General features: G+C 39.7%; 1 protein-coding gene across 1 annotated transcript; it reads right to left on the reverse strand.

Annotated features, from left to right (window-relative positions):
• Positions 1 to 309: 309 nt before the first annotated feature.
• soat1 (sterol O-acyltransferase 1) lies at positions 310 to 12810 on the reverse strand. The gene is made up of 16 exons (XM_080431932.1): positions 12750 to 12810; positions 10728 to 10916; positions 8539 to 8597; positions 6525 to 6664; positions 6017 to 6076; positions 5831 to 5938; positions 5317 to 5602; positions 4557 to 4635; positions 4319 to 4403; positions 4054 to 4099; positions 3810 to 3936; positions 3521 to 3618; positions 3330 to 3428; positions 3041 to 3176; positions 2646 to 2791; positions 310 to 1154 (listed from the first exon to the last, which is right to left on the reverse strand). Exons 2-16 carry the CDS (start codon positions 10879 to 10881, stop codon positions 1083 to 1085), a joined length of 1695 nt encoding a protein of 564 aa, XP_080288058.1. The 5' UTR covers positions 10882 to 10916; positions 12750 to 12810; the 3' UTR covers positions 310 to 1082.
• Between the last annotated feature and the right edge of the window lie 4628 nt (positions 12811 to 17438).

The raw sequence follows: 17438 nt of genomic DNA on the forward strand, positions 1-17438 counted from the left end.
GTAGATCCATCCCAATGTGCTTTAAACTACAAAACATATTTATGCTGTGTATCCATGTCTAAATTAGTGACAGTACATTTTTCCACTAATTAAGTAGCAAAAGATACAATACTGGTCCAATCCAAAATATATCTATGTATCTAGTGACTGTACATACAAACACTCAATATCTAGAATAAAATATATATTTGAATAATTTTTTTTACATTCAGCTGTTGTACCGTATGTTCAGAAAAAATACTACTGTAACTATAGCTAAATCTGACCGAAATGTTAACCGTTCACTGGGAACAAGTTTATATGGTTCACAATGAAGGCCTCCGCATTTGAAACATCACGTTCTTCTCTCCACCAGCTACATTAAGTAATTCCAATAATATACCTTAATTTTCCGTTTCAGTAAAGCCAATACAATTACAATAATGCCTATTCTCTTTGCACAACACCTAGAATTTCTAGGAACAACACAACACCTTATACACAGCACAGTATAAATCAGGCTTAAGTAGCCACTGAGGTTCACTTCAAGGTCTGGTGAAATCCTTAATTCTACAGTAAACCAAACAGTAGTTGTTTAGCAGATTTCTTCCCCATCACTAACAGCAGACCTTGTCAGACAATAGAAATACAGAACAGCAATTGCTATTTTAGTTCATATAAATTATTATTGCATTTAGGCTTAAATGTTTCCATTCAGCGGTCATCTCATCATATTGGCACAGTGCGTTTTCACAGACATGATCACAGCAAAAATAAATAAACATTGTAATGTAGCTGCATTTTTGTTTCATTGTGGTCTTCAATGTCCTTTACAGAAATTACAATAAATAAGGCATCTTTGTGAATTTGCCAACAGAGGGGGTTTGGTTTTGGCGGATTCTTACAAGACCTTCAGTACATAATTACATATAAATAATCATTCAATCAAGCCAGTACATTAGTGTAATAAAAGAAAACAGAAAAGAACAAACAAACAAAAAAGGTCTAGACAATTATGGAAAGGCTGGTCGCCTCTCTAGCCACTTCCTGGTCACATTCATTCTGATCGGTGATTGGTCTTTGTTAATCCGCTATGCGCACTGTCAGAGTCTGTCGCTGGGACTCCGATGGTCACAGCTCCAGGACCGAGGTTTTAACAACTCTAGGAGGGAGGGCTGAAACAAAAACACCATCACACTTTAGTGAATACAACTCTATTCCAGCTTTGATACAATGTTATAAATACCAGCCACTACCCAAATACTAGTGTATTTCACTATAGCTGGTAAGTAGGTCTATGGGGTCTAATGCCGCATTCACACTGGCAGCGAGAAAATATAGCCACTACAAAATCTAGAAAGCTACGATCCAAGTTGAGCTGGCTTCAACTGCAGCTACAAAGCTTTGAAAAAGCAAAGAGACCATTTTCACTAACCTTCTCTCCCCACAGAATTCCCGCATGTAATGGAGTAAAACTAATTATTTCCATCAGCCAGTTTCCTGTTCTTTTAACGCCAGGCATTATATTTTCCTTGATATGCTGCATCGCTTCGTATCTTTTGTAGCTGCCAGTGTGAACTCAGCTAAGAGCAGCTCAACTTTATTTTCTAGCTTTGCAGCGTGCAGCAAAAGCTACAAGTATCAGCCATCAGTTTGTGTCTGGCTTCCATTGAAAATGAATGGTGGCATGTAGCTTTGTAGCTGCCAATGTTAACGTTATACATTTTCAGTTTGGGACCCTAAAGTGAAATCTGGTGTATCCCAGGGTCCCAAACACACAGACATGTGTTTAATGTATAATAATTGTCACAACAATTAAATTGGTCAACTATCAAAGACAAATTACTGTGAATTCAAATGTGCATACTGTATGTATAGAAATGTACACATTCATTCACATTCCATACTTACTTTCTTCAAATAATAATTACATTTTAAACCGTCCCCCTCAGCCCTAACATTGAGTTTTATTTTATAGTTTTACCGACCTGACAGGATGTTTTATATTTTTCTATATGTATGTCTATCAGGATGAGAGAAAGGCTCAGTCAGTCCTAATGAGGTGTTTGTTTTCAGCAGGTCTATTCTGGGCTCAGTTCTTGACAGTTCAACCCAGAGGTCATGCTCAGCATTGTCTGTTATTTATTTTCCCAAGTATACCATAGTACACACACATGCACGCACTCACACAGTACCAATGAATTAACACTTCTACAGCTTTCCCAACCAAGCAGAAGAACTCTATTTGCAGCAGGTGAGCCACCCCAAAATTGTGAGTGTGATCGTCCCCCAAAAGCATCTTACTGCTATTGCTGGCTTGTAGTGTAGAAAGACCTAGCTCTGATAATGATAATGGAACAGCTCAAAAGGTAAACTTAATTCATACCCATTTAATTGTTACAGCTAACAAAGTAACCTTAGTTAAAGTGACCAGTACGTTAGCTAGTGGACTAGTCACCAATGACTAACATTACGTAGCTAGTGGACTAGTCACCAATGAATAACGTTGCACCATTGGAAACAAAAAGACACAAACGACTCAGCGACTATAAAACCATGACTTACTCTACTGTCCTTCCCATAATAGATCCTGAGATCCACATGATTCGATAATTCTTTTTTACAGTCTATGTTAGTAACTAGTAACATATTGTTGCACCGTTTACCTCCTCCAAGGGGCAATGTCGCTGGGCGTACCACTCCTGAGAGTACAGACAGATTATGACCCCCTGACCGAGGAAGAGAGACGTCCACATGATTATGTTCCATATGGGGCCTTTCCTCTTGTCATGAAGGATGAAGTTAAACATCACTGTTGAGAAGAGGAGGAAGAGAAGAGGAAATATACCTGAGCCATACTTTTGTGACCCACAAAACAGACAGGAAATAGATGATCCATTAGGTGTAAACACATTTTACAGCATTAGCACTGAACAGTGTACACTGGAGTATTGAAAACCTACAATATCTGACATGGTCTAATGTGTCAAAGTCTTATGGATTTGTAATGGGTGTTGATGTATCAATTCAATCAAGTGGGATGTGATGTCATTCCTCTTACTTCCAAAGCACATGAAGAGACAGAATAGGACGGGGTAAAAGAAGCCAAAGCAGATGGCCAGAATGTATTCATGGACCACCGCGGACACTGTAAAGACAAAAAACATGGCTGCTGCTCTGAAGCGCTTCTGTGATATCTAGAATGACAAACAGGGAGGAGAGAGAGAGAGAGAAAAGAGACGAGTCTTCAACTTTGTTTAACATTGATTATTTGTATCAGTAGCAGAAAGTTTTACATGACTGTAATAATCTTGTTTGCATTGCATAGATGGCAAAAAACAAAAACTCACCCACAAAAAGTCCCGGTACACATAGTAATACAGCCAGTCATGGACAACTACATTCCAAGTGCGATAGTAATTGGCGAAGGATGTGGAGTTCCACCAATCCTTTGCAAAATGCAAAACATAACAATACTTAATGACAAGTTTTAGATGACGAGAGTGACTCTGCACTACAGGATTTCTCTTGAGAACAGTACCTTGTAAAACATGCGGTCGGCAAAGCGAAGCATCTCTGCAAATGCATTGAGCCAACAGTGGAGGAAGGCAAAGAATGCCAGAAAGAGAACCAACGCTCCTACAGGAGGAGAGGCAAAAAGACAGAAGTCATTTGTGATGATAACGCACACAACACTACAATACTTCTCAGTCTCCCTTCCTCCCAACATTACAATATATTACACCGATTTGAAGAAATACAGAACCTATTTTAACGTACAAACAGTTAATAGCTATATAACGTTTATTCATTAGGTATGATGGGCCTACCTGGCAGGATTGAGTTGAAGACACAAAGAACCATGGCCCGCACGTCAAACAGTCCCCGACTGATGCGGAACTGTGGTATGCACAGCCGCACAAATACATAGTAGGCATAGAAGAGACAACCAAGCACCTGGGGTGTCAGGCAGATGTGAAGAGAGAGACTATCATTTTCCAGAAACCAGAGCCTGGTTTTATATAATGCCACAGTGAGCAACACATTAGTGAGTTACACAACTGAGATAGTTACCTGTAGAAACTTTGTGGCGACATAGCCCCACCTGATTTCTGGATTTCTGCCAAAATAAGTGAGATATAAAGATTCATAAATCATATGGGTTATATTTATAGTTTCATCTATGCACTTATCCAGAGGCCTTACCAGTTTTATATTAGAATACATCTAAATGACTTTATAGATGATAGATAGAAATTATTAGATTACTATCAGGGGACAGTGAGGAGTGCCTCCAACAATATCAATGATGACATAAAAAAAAAAGCAAATGATTTACCTGGGGTACTTGTCTCTGTAGATAAGAGTGGGGGCAAACAGGAAGTAGAGGTACTGCGAAAACTGAGGGACAACCGGACCTGGATCTGGAGAGAGAAGAGAAGAGAGCTCACCAATCTAGCAACACACAACAATAATAGAGCACAGAAAGAGTCAGAATCAATAGTTTCTACTGAATACAGAGCAGGAAAACTAGCCAAATAAAGCCAATAGTGTCTTGCAACAGGCCAGTTACATACTGGTTTTGTCTTTTGCCCAGGAAAGGACTCTGGGTACATTCTCTCTGACAAAGGAGTGGACCTTCATCATCAGACGCACCTGGATTCAGGTAAAAATAGACACATATTAGAGAAATTATGTCCTATGCCAGATTCAAACCACACATACCCGCGCAAGTGCTGTATGTTTTACCACTGAGCGTATAAGAGAATGCCTGAATTTTTAGCTCTAGGCAGTACCACCTGGCAATAGAGGTGAAACCAGACCGAATAGAAGTTCTCAATAGAAGAGCAGGGCAACCAAATACAACCACCGCAATTGTTTAAGTTCTATTGTATTAATATACTCTACAGATTGGTCAAAATAACATTTATATAAATAAATAAAAAAGTTACATACTGTACCTAGTGCCTTAATACCACTAGCAAATAGCCTATGAATAGCCTATGAGCCCAAGGCAGCTTTCCTACTACAACAGAAACTTCCACAATTCATAATTTACAAGTAGTTTAAGTAATCAGAATATTTACATACCGGTATTTGCCAATATTTAAATGTTATTTCATTTAGAATGCCTGCTATAGGGTTAGGGTTATAGCAGAGAGTAATAGAAGATGAAAAAATAAAACATGTTCTTAAAATCATGAAGCCTAAACCATCAGGATTATCACAATCTGTGACATGTGATCACGATATTTAGCAACAGAGACTGGATTTTCACTCTAGCTGTAATTCTTCTGACCAGACTAGACTCCACCATACTAGTCAGACACCAGTTACCTGCTCCAGTATAATGGCGAAGCAGGATGCAGGTGGCAAGGCATGGCTGACCACCACATAGGTAGGCAGGAACCCCAGGCCTACAGCATGGTACAGCAAGAACAGTGAGCCCAACAGCAGGCTCCAAAGCCTGGCGTGGCTGCAAGACTCTGATTGACTCTGCGCCCACAGCTGGAAGAGGGTGTAGGGAACCACTAGCACAGAGAGGAACATGCAGATCCATGTACACACCACCAGGGGGAACTGTCCGAATGCATAGACCAGTAGGTCAAAGTCCAGTACTAGCCTGAAGCAGAGAGACAAAGACAAAACACCTTGTAGAGATGAGAGACTTTGTGTACATTTTAAAGGCAGGACACTTTTCATTGTTTTCTGTTGTGACTTTGACTCTGTCTTTCAACAAGACAGGGGGTGAAGAACATCTCACCATCAGAATTCATTCACAAATCAAGCACATCACTTTTTACAGAACCCCACCAAATTTTTACTGTACCATCCAGGTCTTGTACCTTACCTGCCTTCATCGATGAAGTCTACCACCAGAGTGCTGAGGATGAACAGGATTAGGAGGGCGATGAACATGTGGTAGATGGTCCTGATATGGTTCACCTCAAACAGCTCACTGTGGACAAACAGGGAATAGAGAAAGTAAGTACACACACACACTTCATACGGAAGATCTCTTAGAAATGTAACTCACTCTAAGAGGGACCTGCGGCTGACAAACTGCTTGCCCGGGCCATGGGGAAGACGGAGATGCCTAAAGGGAGACAACCACAAGTTGCAGTCTATGTTTTAACAAACTAAGAACAGGATTGTATGAATGAATCAGATGATGTTTGAAAGAATGAGTGCATGACTAAAGTGTTAATTTAACATTTTTACTGATTTTGCAGTGCAAAAGGTCTTGGGGTCAATTAATATGAGTAAATATTTATCGTAATTTGTTTTAGCCTATGTTGGTGCTTGTTGGGTGGCGTGTGGCCAATAGGACAACAATCGGGTGCTGGAGCCTCAATTATACTTAGTTGCGCATTGGTGTTGGGCACCAAAAATATGTACAAGCTCACAGCTTGCAGATCTGCCATTTTCAGTGTACGAAACCCGTACGCAACTAAGTATAACTCAGGCTTAGGTTCAGACAGTGTGTGACTGTGTAAGGAACAGCGTCTGAGTCAGCATACAGGGAAGATGGTGAAAATCAATACCTCCTCTCCTTGTCCGACAGATGGGGTGAGAAGACGACAGGCACAGGAGCGGGTTCCAGGCTGGCCGACTCCTCGATCAGACTTTCCATAAACTCATTTACATGGCTGTCAAACTGACGTATCAGGTCACTCTTTAAGTACTGAACAGATAAGACAGGGACAAATGGTTCATATAAAGACTATATGTAGTTATGTCAAATGTTTATATAAACGCAAAAAAACACAAAACTATGAACGTTTCTTATAAATATCACTTATTGAAAAAATTGCCTTACAGTACAGTATTTTTGGCAGGACAAATCAGAGGTTTAAAAGAGAAGGATAAAATGACCAAAATGCCCTTTTCTGGTGAACCGATAATTCAATCAGATATTCATTTAGATCCTTTTCAGTAATGGCCTAAACCATGTCTCACAACGTCCAAGAAAAAGTGTGTGTAAGAAAGAGTATCACTAATAATATTAAGTAAGGTGCATACAATCGTCAGCAACTTAGTTCTTAAAGGACGACTTCACCGCTTTTCAACCTATCTTCATATAATTGGTCCTCACTAATACTCATGATAAAATGGTACCATTTTTTCCTACTTGGTCTGTGTCTCAGAGGAGGGCTGTGGACAGTTCAGAGTCCCGTCTACCAGTGACATCATCAATGGGGAATCCAAGCTAATAGAAACTGCAGGCTTTCTATTCCTGGAAAGTTGCAATGCAATAAAATAAGCCATTGTTCTCATGTTAATAAAAATCTAAATAAAAAATGTGAAATCTTGTTGGAAAAAAAAATCATGCCTATCGATGATGTCACTGGTAGACAGGTTTCTGGACTGTCCACAGCCCTCCTCTGAGACACAGACCAAGTAGAAAAAAATGGTACCATTTTATCATGAGTATTAGTGAGGACCAATTATATGAAGATAGGTTGAAAAGCGGTGAAGTCGTCCTTTAAGTATGTCTGTAATTACTTCACCAAGGTCAGTGCTGTTCACAATCACGCCACAAGAGAGCGCTCCACCGACTTGGTGCCATGTAAATTCAAAACATGCATGGGGGAAAAATAATAATATTCTGCTGCATTGCTAAGGAATGGTCTACCTACTGTATACATCCACCTAAAGTCTATTAGCTCTTAAAGTCCTCCCTGCTTTACACACCGATACACTTATTTCACTACATGATTCATACACATCTCATACGATGGACCACGATGGACCGCAATGGAATCAAGCAGTGAGCTTTTTGCATTCATCCTTATGCTGGGCCATACACTAGAGGTTATTTTCACATATACGTTTTTCATGATCAATAAAGATGTCAATCAATCTTTGAGTCTCTTAATCATACATGGGCAACTGGCGGCCCGGGGGGGGGGCCCACCTTCACTTAATGCAGCCTGCAGGTTAATATAGGAATACTGATATATTATTGATTTCAGCTGTAGTATTAAAATTCTATTGTCTTTTTTATGTCCAATGTATTTGTATTTAAGTTCATAAAGTATAACTAAATGCATTTGAAATTAAAAGAAACATTTTACTTTTCAGGATTCCAATTCAAAAACAGCAAAAAAAAATCTGTCCAAAAATAGCAGATCGACAAGCTCAAAACGCGTCGCACTGCGGCGCGTTTAGAGCTTATAGATCGGCTACTTTTGTCTGACATAGAATGGCGAAGTACGGCATTCATTTACAAAAAAAAGTTAAAATACGGAGATAAGAGTTGTGTGCCCGACAGTAAATGCAATGTGACCCTCTGGAGTGAGTGTGGAAATATAGTGGTCCTCTCCATCATCAAAGTTGCCCATCCCTGCTCTGTGTTAAGAGTCTTAACGTATGGCTGATTGTTTGAAAGATGGTCATCACATTACCAAATCACATCATATGATGGATAATGGCTTACTCAATTTCACATCTCTTCGTAATGTACAGCACAGGAGTGAGGAAAGTTTCGTGGAGCAGATCAATTCTCTCCGACATAAAGATGAGTCTTTTTCCAAATCCATAATGTGATTGACTGACCTCTGCTTTCCTCTTAAGTTGCAGTTTCTTGCTGATTACACGTTCAACTTCTATCTTTCCTGAAATTATATAGAAAGACAAAGCCTGCAGTAAGCCAACAGTGATATCAACAAATGACATTACAAAATGAACCCTTTGCCACACCCTAAAAATGACAACACATTACCAACCAAAATGACAAAAGAAGTTTAAGCATTGACAGTCATTATTATCTTCAACTGTAAATATATAATAAGAGAAAACACTGCCTTAGATCGAATCAAAATCCGTACAGTATTCTTCGCTTTCCTCCTGCCACCAAATCACTCCAAGGAGATTCTGCTTGATCAACACTAAGCCTGTAAATTGAGGATGATTTGTAGAGCTAAAAGGGCCTCTAATTCCCTTAATTTCCAGCATAATAATAATAATAATAATTTGGTCTGCACTTTTCTAAGTATCAGGAGCAGTGAGCAGCTACAGGGGCAGCACTCTTGGAGCAGTTGTAGCCTGGGACCAGACGAATCTGCCAGTGCAAAACAAAAATTGCCCTCTGCGATTATAGTCTGGCTACGCAAGGCTAGAGCAGTTGGGGGTTAAGCATCTTGCTCAGAGAATTTTTGCTTATCAAGTAGGCTACAGAAAGCTGATGACTGAGTTATAGTTCATCTTGTGGTATAGTAAATGCTAGCCAATAGCAAGTGTCACATAACAGCAAAGTTCAGGGTAGCTGAATTGCGTCAGTCTGAGTCATATTTAACTAGTTATAAAAGACCTCATGTTGCCAAATCTCAACAGGAGAAGTTGTTCTCCTCCACACAGGCTGCGGTTTCCCAACATTGTATCATTAATATGGGAAACAACAGACAACTGGTTGTTAGTACAGACCAAGGGAGTAAATACTGATTTGCTTTAAGGTCATCTCAGGTCATTCCATGTCAGTTCTGGATGGCTTTGTTTTTAGGTCAGAGGTTTGTCTGATGGCAATGAGTAAATAAGCCACTCCTTGTCAAATCTCATGACTAAAGACTTGGGCAATCCTTGTGAGATGATTTGCCTCAACGGGGTGATGAGGTATGGTTGTGGAAGCAATTCACTTGGTTGAATTCTATGATGTAAAATGGCAACTAGGCTAAATGCCATCCTAACTTACATTTTAGGCCATTTTGTTTGATATCAAGTGATTATCACATTTGCGGCAAAACATTCTGAAAAACAAGACAGAAAGTCTAATAACGCTCCATTAGCTCAGTGGTAGAAAGAGATAGAAAGTTACCGAGGGTAGCTTTAAGCTCTAAGTACAACAGTGCTTCATAATAGCAATGCAGGTATAGCTAAGGTTCATTGAAAAAAAAAACGTTTACACAATACTTTTATTTAAGTTAACTTATAATCTGACTTTTACTTCAGCAGGCATATGGGGCACATTGCAATGCTCTGCGTTCATTTATGGCCGTGGGACGTGGGTGGTTCTATACCAGCATGAGCAGTGTTTGTCTACGTTGAAGGGACATGAAGACAAACCCTGTTTTACATGACTTGGCCTTCGCCTTCGCCCAAGCCATAACAATGCTTTTAAACCCCATCATATTTATTAATCATCTCCCGGCCTATCATCAGATGATTCAATGGTTGGTTTTACTCTACAACACTATCCCAATAAAGCACCAACAAGATAAGAGTCAAAGCTTTTTAGAATTTTCAGAGATAGTCAATCATAAATTCATATTGTAAGTCAACACAGGGACAAAAGAAGAATGTAAATAGAATTTAACACATTACATTTTGGCAAAATCCTAGAGTATGAGAACATCCGTTTCGATTTTGCAATCGATCACGCAAATGCAAAGCATCCAACACGGAAATGTGTTACTTTGTTCAAATGTTCATGTCTGGTTTACATTGCTGTACTAAGTACAGATCAAAATCCTTTATCTTTTGCAACATTATTTCAGTGTCACCACGACCTCACAATCAGTTTATTGACCAATGCTTCCCATCTCTGGCACAATAAATGTTTATTTACATACTGACATACTGATAACAGAGCCGTTATGTCTCAATCCTACATTTAAAAAAATATTCATGGACAGTTTAGTGGGATTCGAGTTCAAATTCTACACATTTTCATTTCTAACTATTTTTTTTTAATATAAATATATATATATATATATATATGCATAAATTCAGAAGTATTCAGTCAGCCTCACCATTGCTGGTTTTGTGTTCATTTCCGCTGTCTGGTTGGTCAGTATCTTCAGGGCTCTCCTCAACAATGGAGTTGGAGTTTAAATCAGGGAAGATTGGCATCCTGGGGAGGGCTCTGCTCCTGGACCTCAAACCACTGGCATCCTCACTCGCCATCCTGGAAAGTGGAAACTATCATGGAAAGTTGCAAACTAATAAGGAGGTGGTAACGCTTGATAAACAAGTCAGTGCGCTTCGAATTGCTTTACACCTGACCTGACCTTTATGCCTATTATTTTTAATCGTTATTTATGATTCACACCAATGTTTACCTAAGAAATAATAATCATGAGTCCCAGGGATGTTGGTTTGACCAACAGGATACAGGATAGGTGAGCATCTGAGCAAATTGAGGTAAAATTGGCTATTTTGTCCAAAATGTAAAAAAATAAAATATTAAAAAATGGTCTTAAGTAATGTTAAGTACATGATGTGAACATGCATGGTACATCATTATCAGACTTAATTTGATCCTTCAACTTCTTGTTTATGCCCCAAAATGACTGGATTTGTGATTGTAGAAATATTAGACCTTAATTGTCAAACGTTCAAAAGGTAGGGCAAGTAGTGATTTTCTTTGGTTAAAAAATAAGTGTTAAATATCTCTATATACTGATAGTACTCATTGCTATAAAGTGTTTGTCCAGTAACAGGAGTCTCCATGTCTCTTCACCTCTTTATTAAACAGAACATGTATTTTCATGTCGGGATACCAATTTTATCCAATCAGGATAGAGAACTCAGTCCGGGAACACTATAAAAATTAAGCTGATAACTGGGTACTCTCTCCTGATTGGCTGAGATTTTGTCACCTCCCTGAAAATGTATTTTCTGTTTATTAAAGAGCTGGAGAGACAGGGAGACTCTGTTACTGAACAAACACAAAATAGTAATGGTACTTTAACCTTTTAACAAAAAACTTTGATTTAGCCAAAACATCACATCACTTACCTAGCTCCATAAAGAACCTCTCACTCCGCTATACAGCTCCGAGATGAGGTTCTATGTCGTTACCTTCCAGAATCGGGTATACGTCCGCCAAGGCTCCGCTGTTTACCCTTTTGTATACGTCATATCCCAAAACTAATGGTAGATTCCAAGCCGCACGGATGTTTAAAGTTTGGTTCGGCGCATAACATTTTAGGAACGGAGCGAAACTACACGTTTAAATCGCTTATTCAGTCAGCCTGTGGCCATGTTTCCCATTGTAGCCAAACCGGGAGCAGTACTGGCAGCGGACGTAGGGGGGTTTTCCGGGTTGAATGGGAAACATGGCCACAGGCTGACTGAATAAGCGATTTAAACGTGTAGTTTCGCTCCGTTCCTAAAATGTTATGCGCCGAACCAAACTTTAAACATCCGTGCGGCTTGGAATCTACCATTATTTTTGGGATACGACGTATACAAAAGGGTAAACAGCGGAGCCTTGGCGGACGTATACCCGATTCTGGAAGGTAACGACATAGAACCTCATCTCGGAGCTGTATAGCGGAGTGAGAGGTTCTTTATGGAGCTACACTTACCCTACATTTAAGCATGTTCTAATCATGTATACCTTTCTTTACTCAAGACCATTTTTCTAATATTTTATGTTAACATTTTGGACAAAATAGCCAGTAGACAAAATAGCCAGTCACAGGGTGACAGAGACATAAAGCTAATAGGTAGCTCACGAGTCACGACAGCCAGCATGACAACAAGTGTGTGTGTGTGCGTGTGCGTGTGTGACTGTGTGTGTGTGACCAATTAGTGAACGCAAAACAGCTAGCCAGCAAGCTACTCCTAGTAAACAAACAACCTCTTGGTTTCATCATGAACATGAACAGTAACTATAACTGCAAATACGGATGACAGCTTAATGTCACATGAGAAAACGTTACTTGTTGTAGTTGACAAACAGTAGCAAACAGGTTGATATTAAGTAGCTGTGGCTTCATTCAACGTTCATTCAATGTGTTGATGTCTCTCCTCTCCTCAATGCTTACTTGTTGATTCTCCCTGCAGCGGCAGGTCCCTCAGTTTAGTCAACTACTCGACTGTTCCAAACCGCACACAATTTATGTTGAGTCGTCAGGTGACAGGTCTCCTTCTGTCTTGAAAGGAGATCTGCAGCAGTGCTACTGATCAGCGTTGCCAGGTTTTGCGAGAGAAATAAGCAACCAGGTCTAGGAAAACAAGCCCAAAAGAAGCCACATGAGCAATTAAAATCTATATTCATAAGCTATTTGAAATTAACCAACCTACAAAAGAATCTTGGAGAAAAGTAAAAAAAAAAGAAATATTTTTGAAACATTCTAACAACACAAATTTGGTATGGGATACCCAGGCACAACACATTTTCAGATGGGGGTTAAGGGACAAATACATTCATAAATGTAGGGGTCCTTGACATGAAAATATTTGAGAACCAGTTTTTTTTTTTTTTTTTACCAAGCCCAAATAAACAACAGCACTTTAGAAACAAGCCCCAAAAACCGCAACCCGCAACTAAACAATATTTACAAGCAACTTTACAGAAAAACAAACCCAAAGTCGCTTATAATAAGCGGACATGGCAACGCTACTACTGATCACCTACTTGCTTCCCACTATGGGTGCGTTCGGAAATTGCGCACCGGAGCACACTCGCCTATTAGTTTGTATTGGCCAGTGCGCTCAGTGCTGTATTTCCGAACGCACCCTATGTAAATAATGAAGTGATGTGATGAGCAGCTCGCTGTGATTGGTCAAAAGTCTCTTCTCCTGCTCTACGTCACCGTTGCGTCCACGTTTAGTCTTCTTTTTAGTGGGGTGGCGTAGCACGACAATCGTTCACTTTTGTGATTAAAGCGCCAAATTTGGTAGAGGTGTTGATTGATATATTGGGAACAAAACTGGATATTGGGCCATCACAAATTCTCACCCTGGTGGGCGTGGCAGCCATTTTTCAAAATGGCCACCAGCGGTTGATCAAATCTTCCTAATTTTTGTCCTAGTAGGCCGAAATGTTGCTCAAGTATGTGAGTATGAAGGTGTGTGGGTGTGTTCATGCTAATTGCCTAAAAGGGGGCGTTGCAATGGGAGTGGCCTAGATAACAGCAATATTATGGGAGAATTGTTCAAATGGTGATACAAGCAGGAAATTTGGTACAAATCATTTTTGGAGATCACGCTTCGATTTAAGAAACCAGGCTACTCTTAAATCAAAGATGGCAGCCTTTTTTCAAGATGGCCGCCAAAATTTGTTTTTGCATTTTTGCGTATCTTTGCCTATAATCATTTGAGGTCAATCACCAGATCACCAAATAGCACTCCCATAGTATGTTTTTGAACATTTTCAAACAGGAGTTACCATTTATAACCATCTAAATTAAAACTTTTCAGAAACACGCCCTACAACTGTGCTCACAGTCAAACTTAGGGATTAAAGCAAAACAAAATCTCATGAATGAACCTATACAAAAAAAAATCCCATCTGGTTCTGTGTCTTCCTCAGTGAATCCAGCCACCTGCATGTCGTCTCTCACCACATCCTTAAACCTCCGCTTTGGCCTTCCTCTTCACCTCTTATCTGGCAGCTAAATCTTCAGCATCCTTTTCCAAATGTACCTCTCATCCCTCCTTTTCACATGTCCAAACCATCTCAACCTTGCCTCTCTCGCTTTATCCCCAAACCTTGTAACCTGGGCTGATCCTCTAATTTAATCATTTCTGATGATGTCCTTCCTTCCTCATCCTCAATTCTGCCACCTCCTGTCTTTTCGTCAGTGCCACCGTTTCCAAGCCGTACAGCATCATGGCTGGTCCCCCTCCCGTCTTATACATCTTCCCTCTCACTGGTATACTTCTGTTACAAATAACTCCTGACGTTTTCCTCCATCTGTTTCCTCAAAGTGCTCCTTCCATCTTCTCAACACACTGTCTTTGGTTGCTAGAACATTTCCATCCATGATCCATCCTTTATCACCTTAACCTGTTGCTCATCCTTCCCATCTCAGTGCCAAAAGGTGCAGGTCCTTTTCTCCCTCCTTGGTGTCCAACCTTCCATACAACTACTCATACTCTTTTCCTTAACCCTCACCACCTTTCTCTCTGCCTTACCCCTCATCTCTTTGTACTCCTCCCTACTTTCTCTCTGGCTGCCTTTCTCATCTCCTCCCTGAGCTCCACACAGCGTTGTTCTATCTTCATCTTCACACCTAACACCAGCTCCCAGGGCACTGCAGGCTCCAAGGGCCCAGCTTCCTGCTTTGAAATAGTCTATATAGGAAGTAAAAGTTCATATGAATGGCCAGTAGGTTCGCTGTTTTACCCCTGCTGATGTCAGAACGATTTTTTTCTCCATTCAAGTGGATGGGTTTTTGACGAACTTTAGACTTGATTTTCTTACCTTAATAAAAATGGTCATAAATACTATATGCTTCCAGTCGCTAGTTTAAAGTCTTCTTTCAATCTATAGATATGACGCGATATGACACGATATTGAAAGATGGCGGATTTGAAATTCCTGAACAATCGGCTTCATTTACGGTCTGTAGAAACCAATGGCGTCACTTTGTCCATACATTTTTACAGTCTATGTGCTACTCATACGCTGGCACCGTCACCGTAAATGGTAACTCCTGTTTGAAAATGTTCAAAAACATACTATGGTCGTGCTACAGTATTAGGTGATTTGGTAATTGACCTCAAATAATTTTAGGTAAAGATATGCAGAAATGAAAATACAGTCTTTTGGTGGCCATCTTGAAAAAAAATGGCTGCCATCTTTGATTTATAAGTGGCCCGGTTTCCTAAATCGAAGCGTGATCTCCAAAGATGATTTGTACCAAATGTCCCGCTTGTATCACCATTTGAACAATTCTCCCAAATGTTGCTGTTATCTAGGCCACTCCCATTGCAACGCCCCCTTTTAGGTAATTAACATGCACACCCACACACCTTCATACTCACATACTTGAGCAACATTTCGGCCTACTAGGACAAAAACTAGGAAGATTTGATCAACCGCTGGTGGCCATTTTGACAAATGGCTGCCACGCCCACCAGGGTGAGAATTTGTGATGGCCCAATATCCAGTTTTGTTCCCAATATATCGATCAACACTTCTGCCAAATTTGGCGCTTTAATCACAAAAGTGAACGATTAGGCTGATATATCGTGCCACGCCGCCCCACTATTTGTTATGACCTGGGCTGGGTATCTTGCTTGCATCAGTAATTTAAAAAATAATAAAATAGCCTACATTCATTTGCATCTAATAATTAGTATTTTGTTTGAAACATAGACAGACGCTAAATAGTATTTAGTCAAACACAAATAAAAAATATAGCTGCAAGCAGCAATAATACGGGGCCAGTGAATGCAGAAAGAAACAAGAATGAATATGACTTGACAGTCATATTATTAGCAGATGCATGCTGTATATTGTGTGTGTGTGTGTGTGTGTGTGTGTGTGTGTGTGTGTGTGTGTGTGTGTGTGTGTGTGTGTGTGTGTGTGTGTGTGTGTGTGTGTGTGTGTGTGTGTGTGTGTGTGTGTGTGCCATGTGTGCGCGCCATGTCAGCGTGTGTGTGTGATTGTTATCACAGACCTGCTTGTTTCTCGCCTAATCGCCCTGAAGGCCTTTAAATTTCAATATTGACTACCTCCCCATGCATTATCCCGCTTATTACACGGCTACTTAATAAATACATAAATACATTTACCCAAAAGTAACAACAAAACGAAGTATTTCCTTGCTTACGGCAATGAAAGTATTCCATAAGTATTGGGCTGGGCGGACAAGTTCGCCTCGGAAAACAAATGAGAAAATAAAAAAAAACTCCACACAGTATAGCCAAAATAATAATAGTATTCAAATAGTAGCTTTAAGGCTACTAATCATCTACAACACTAAGTTACCTTACAATACACTGAATACAGGCACGCTTGTAAAACTCCCCATGTTCCCTAGTAAGAGAGGGGTAAATACAAAATATACTGCCTCCAAAGCTATTCCTGTCATACCTAAATAAATTAATTTAGCCTAAGCCTAATAATCATTGGTGTAAAAAGTACTCAAATGTTTTATTTAAGTGAACGTATAAATACTGCAATGTAAAAGTACTCTGTTACAAGTAAATGTCCGGAATTCAAAATGTACTTGAGTAAAACAAGTACAGAAGTATTGGTATCAAAATGTACTTAAAATACCAAAAGTAAAAGTTCTAAAATGTTTGAAAATAGCAGATCTACAAGCTCACAACATGTTGTGAGTTTGTAGGTATAAAATAGGTCTAAAGTGGTAAATGTATGTTTTATAATAATGTATAGCTACAAAGTAACACGTAACTAAAGTTTTCAAATAATTGTAGTGGAGTAAAAGTACAATATTTGCCTGTGAGATGTAGTTGAGTAGAAGTAAAAGTACTGATAATTGGAAATACTCCAGTAAAGAAGAAGTACCTCAACTGGTTAATTAATAATGTACCCTTATAAATGTAGTGGATTAAGAACTACAAGTAAAGTCAAATTTTATATATATATATATATATATATATATGTCACAGTACGTTTGGAGAACCAGTACGATTGAAGACAGAGCGCTCGTTTTTAGGCACGGGGCTCCTTCGGGGCGAGGCGGGGCTTTTCGAGACAGGGTTTATTAGCGAGGCTCGCGAGGAGGAGGAGGAGGACGGCGCTGCGAGGCGGGGGG

This window comes from Gymnoscopelus braueri (assembly GCF_963280865.1).
Source record: "Gymnoscopelus braueri genome assembly, chromosome: 6".
Taxonomy (NCBI): domain Eukaryota; kingdom Metazoa; phylum Chordata; class Actinopteri; order Myctophiformes; family Myctophidae; genus Gymnoscopelus; species Gymnoscopelus braueri.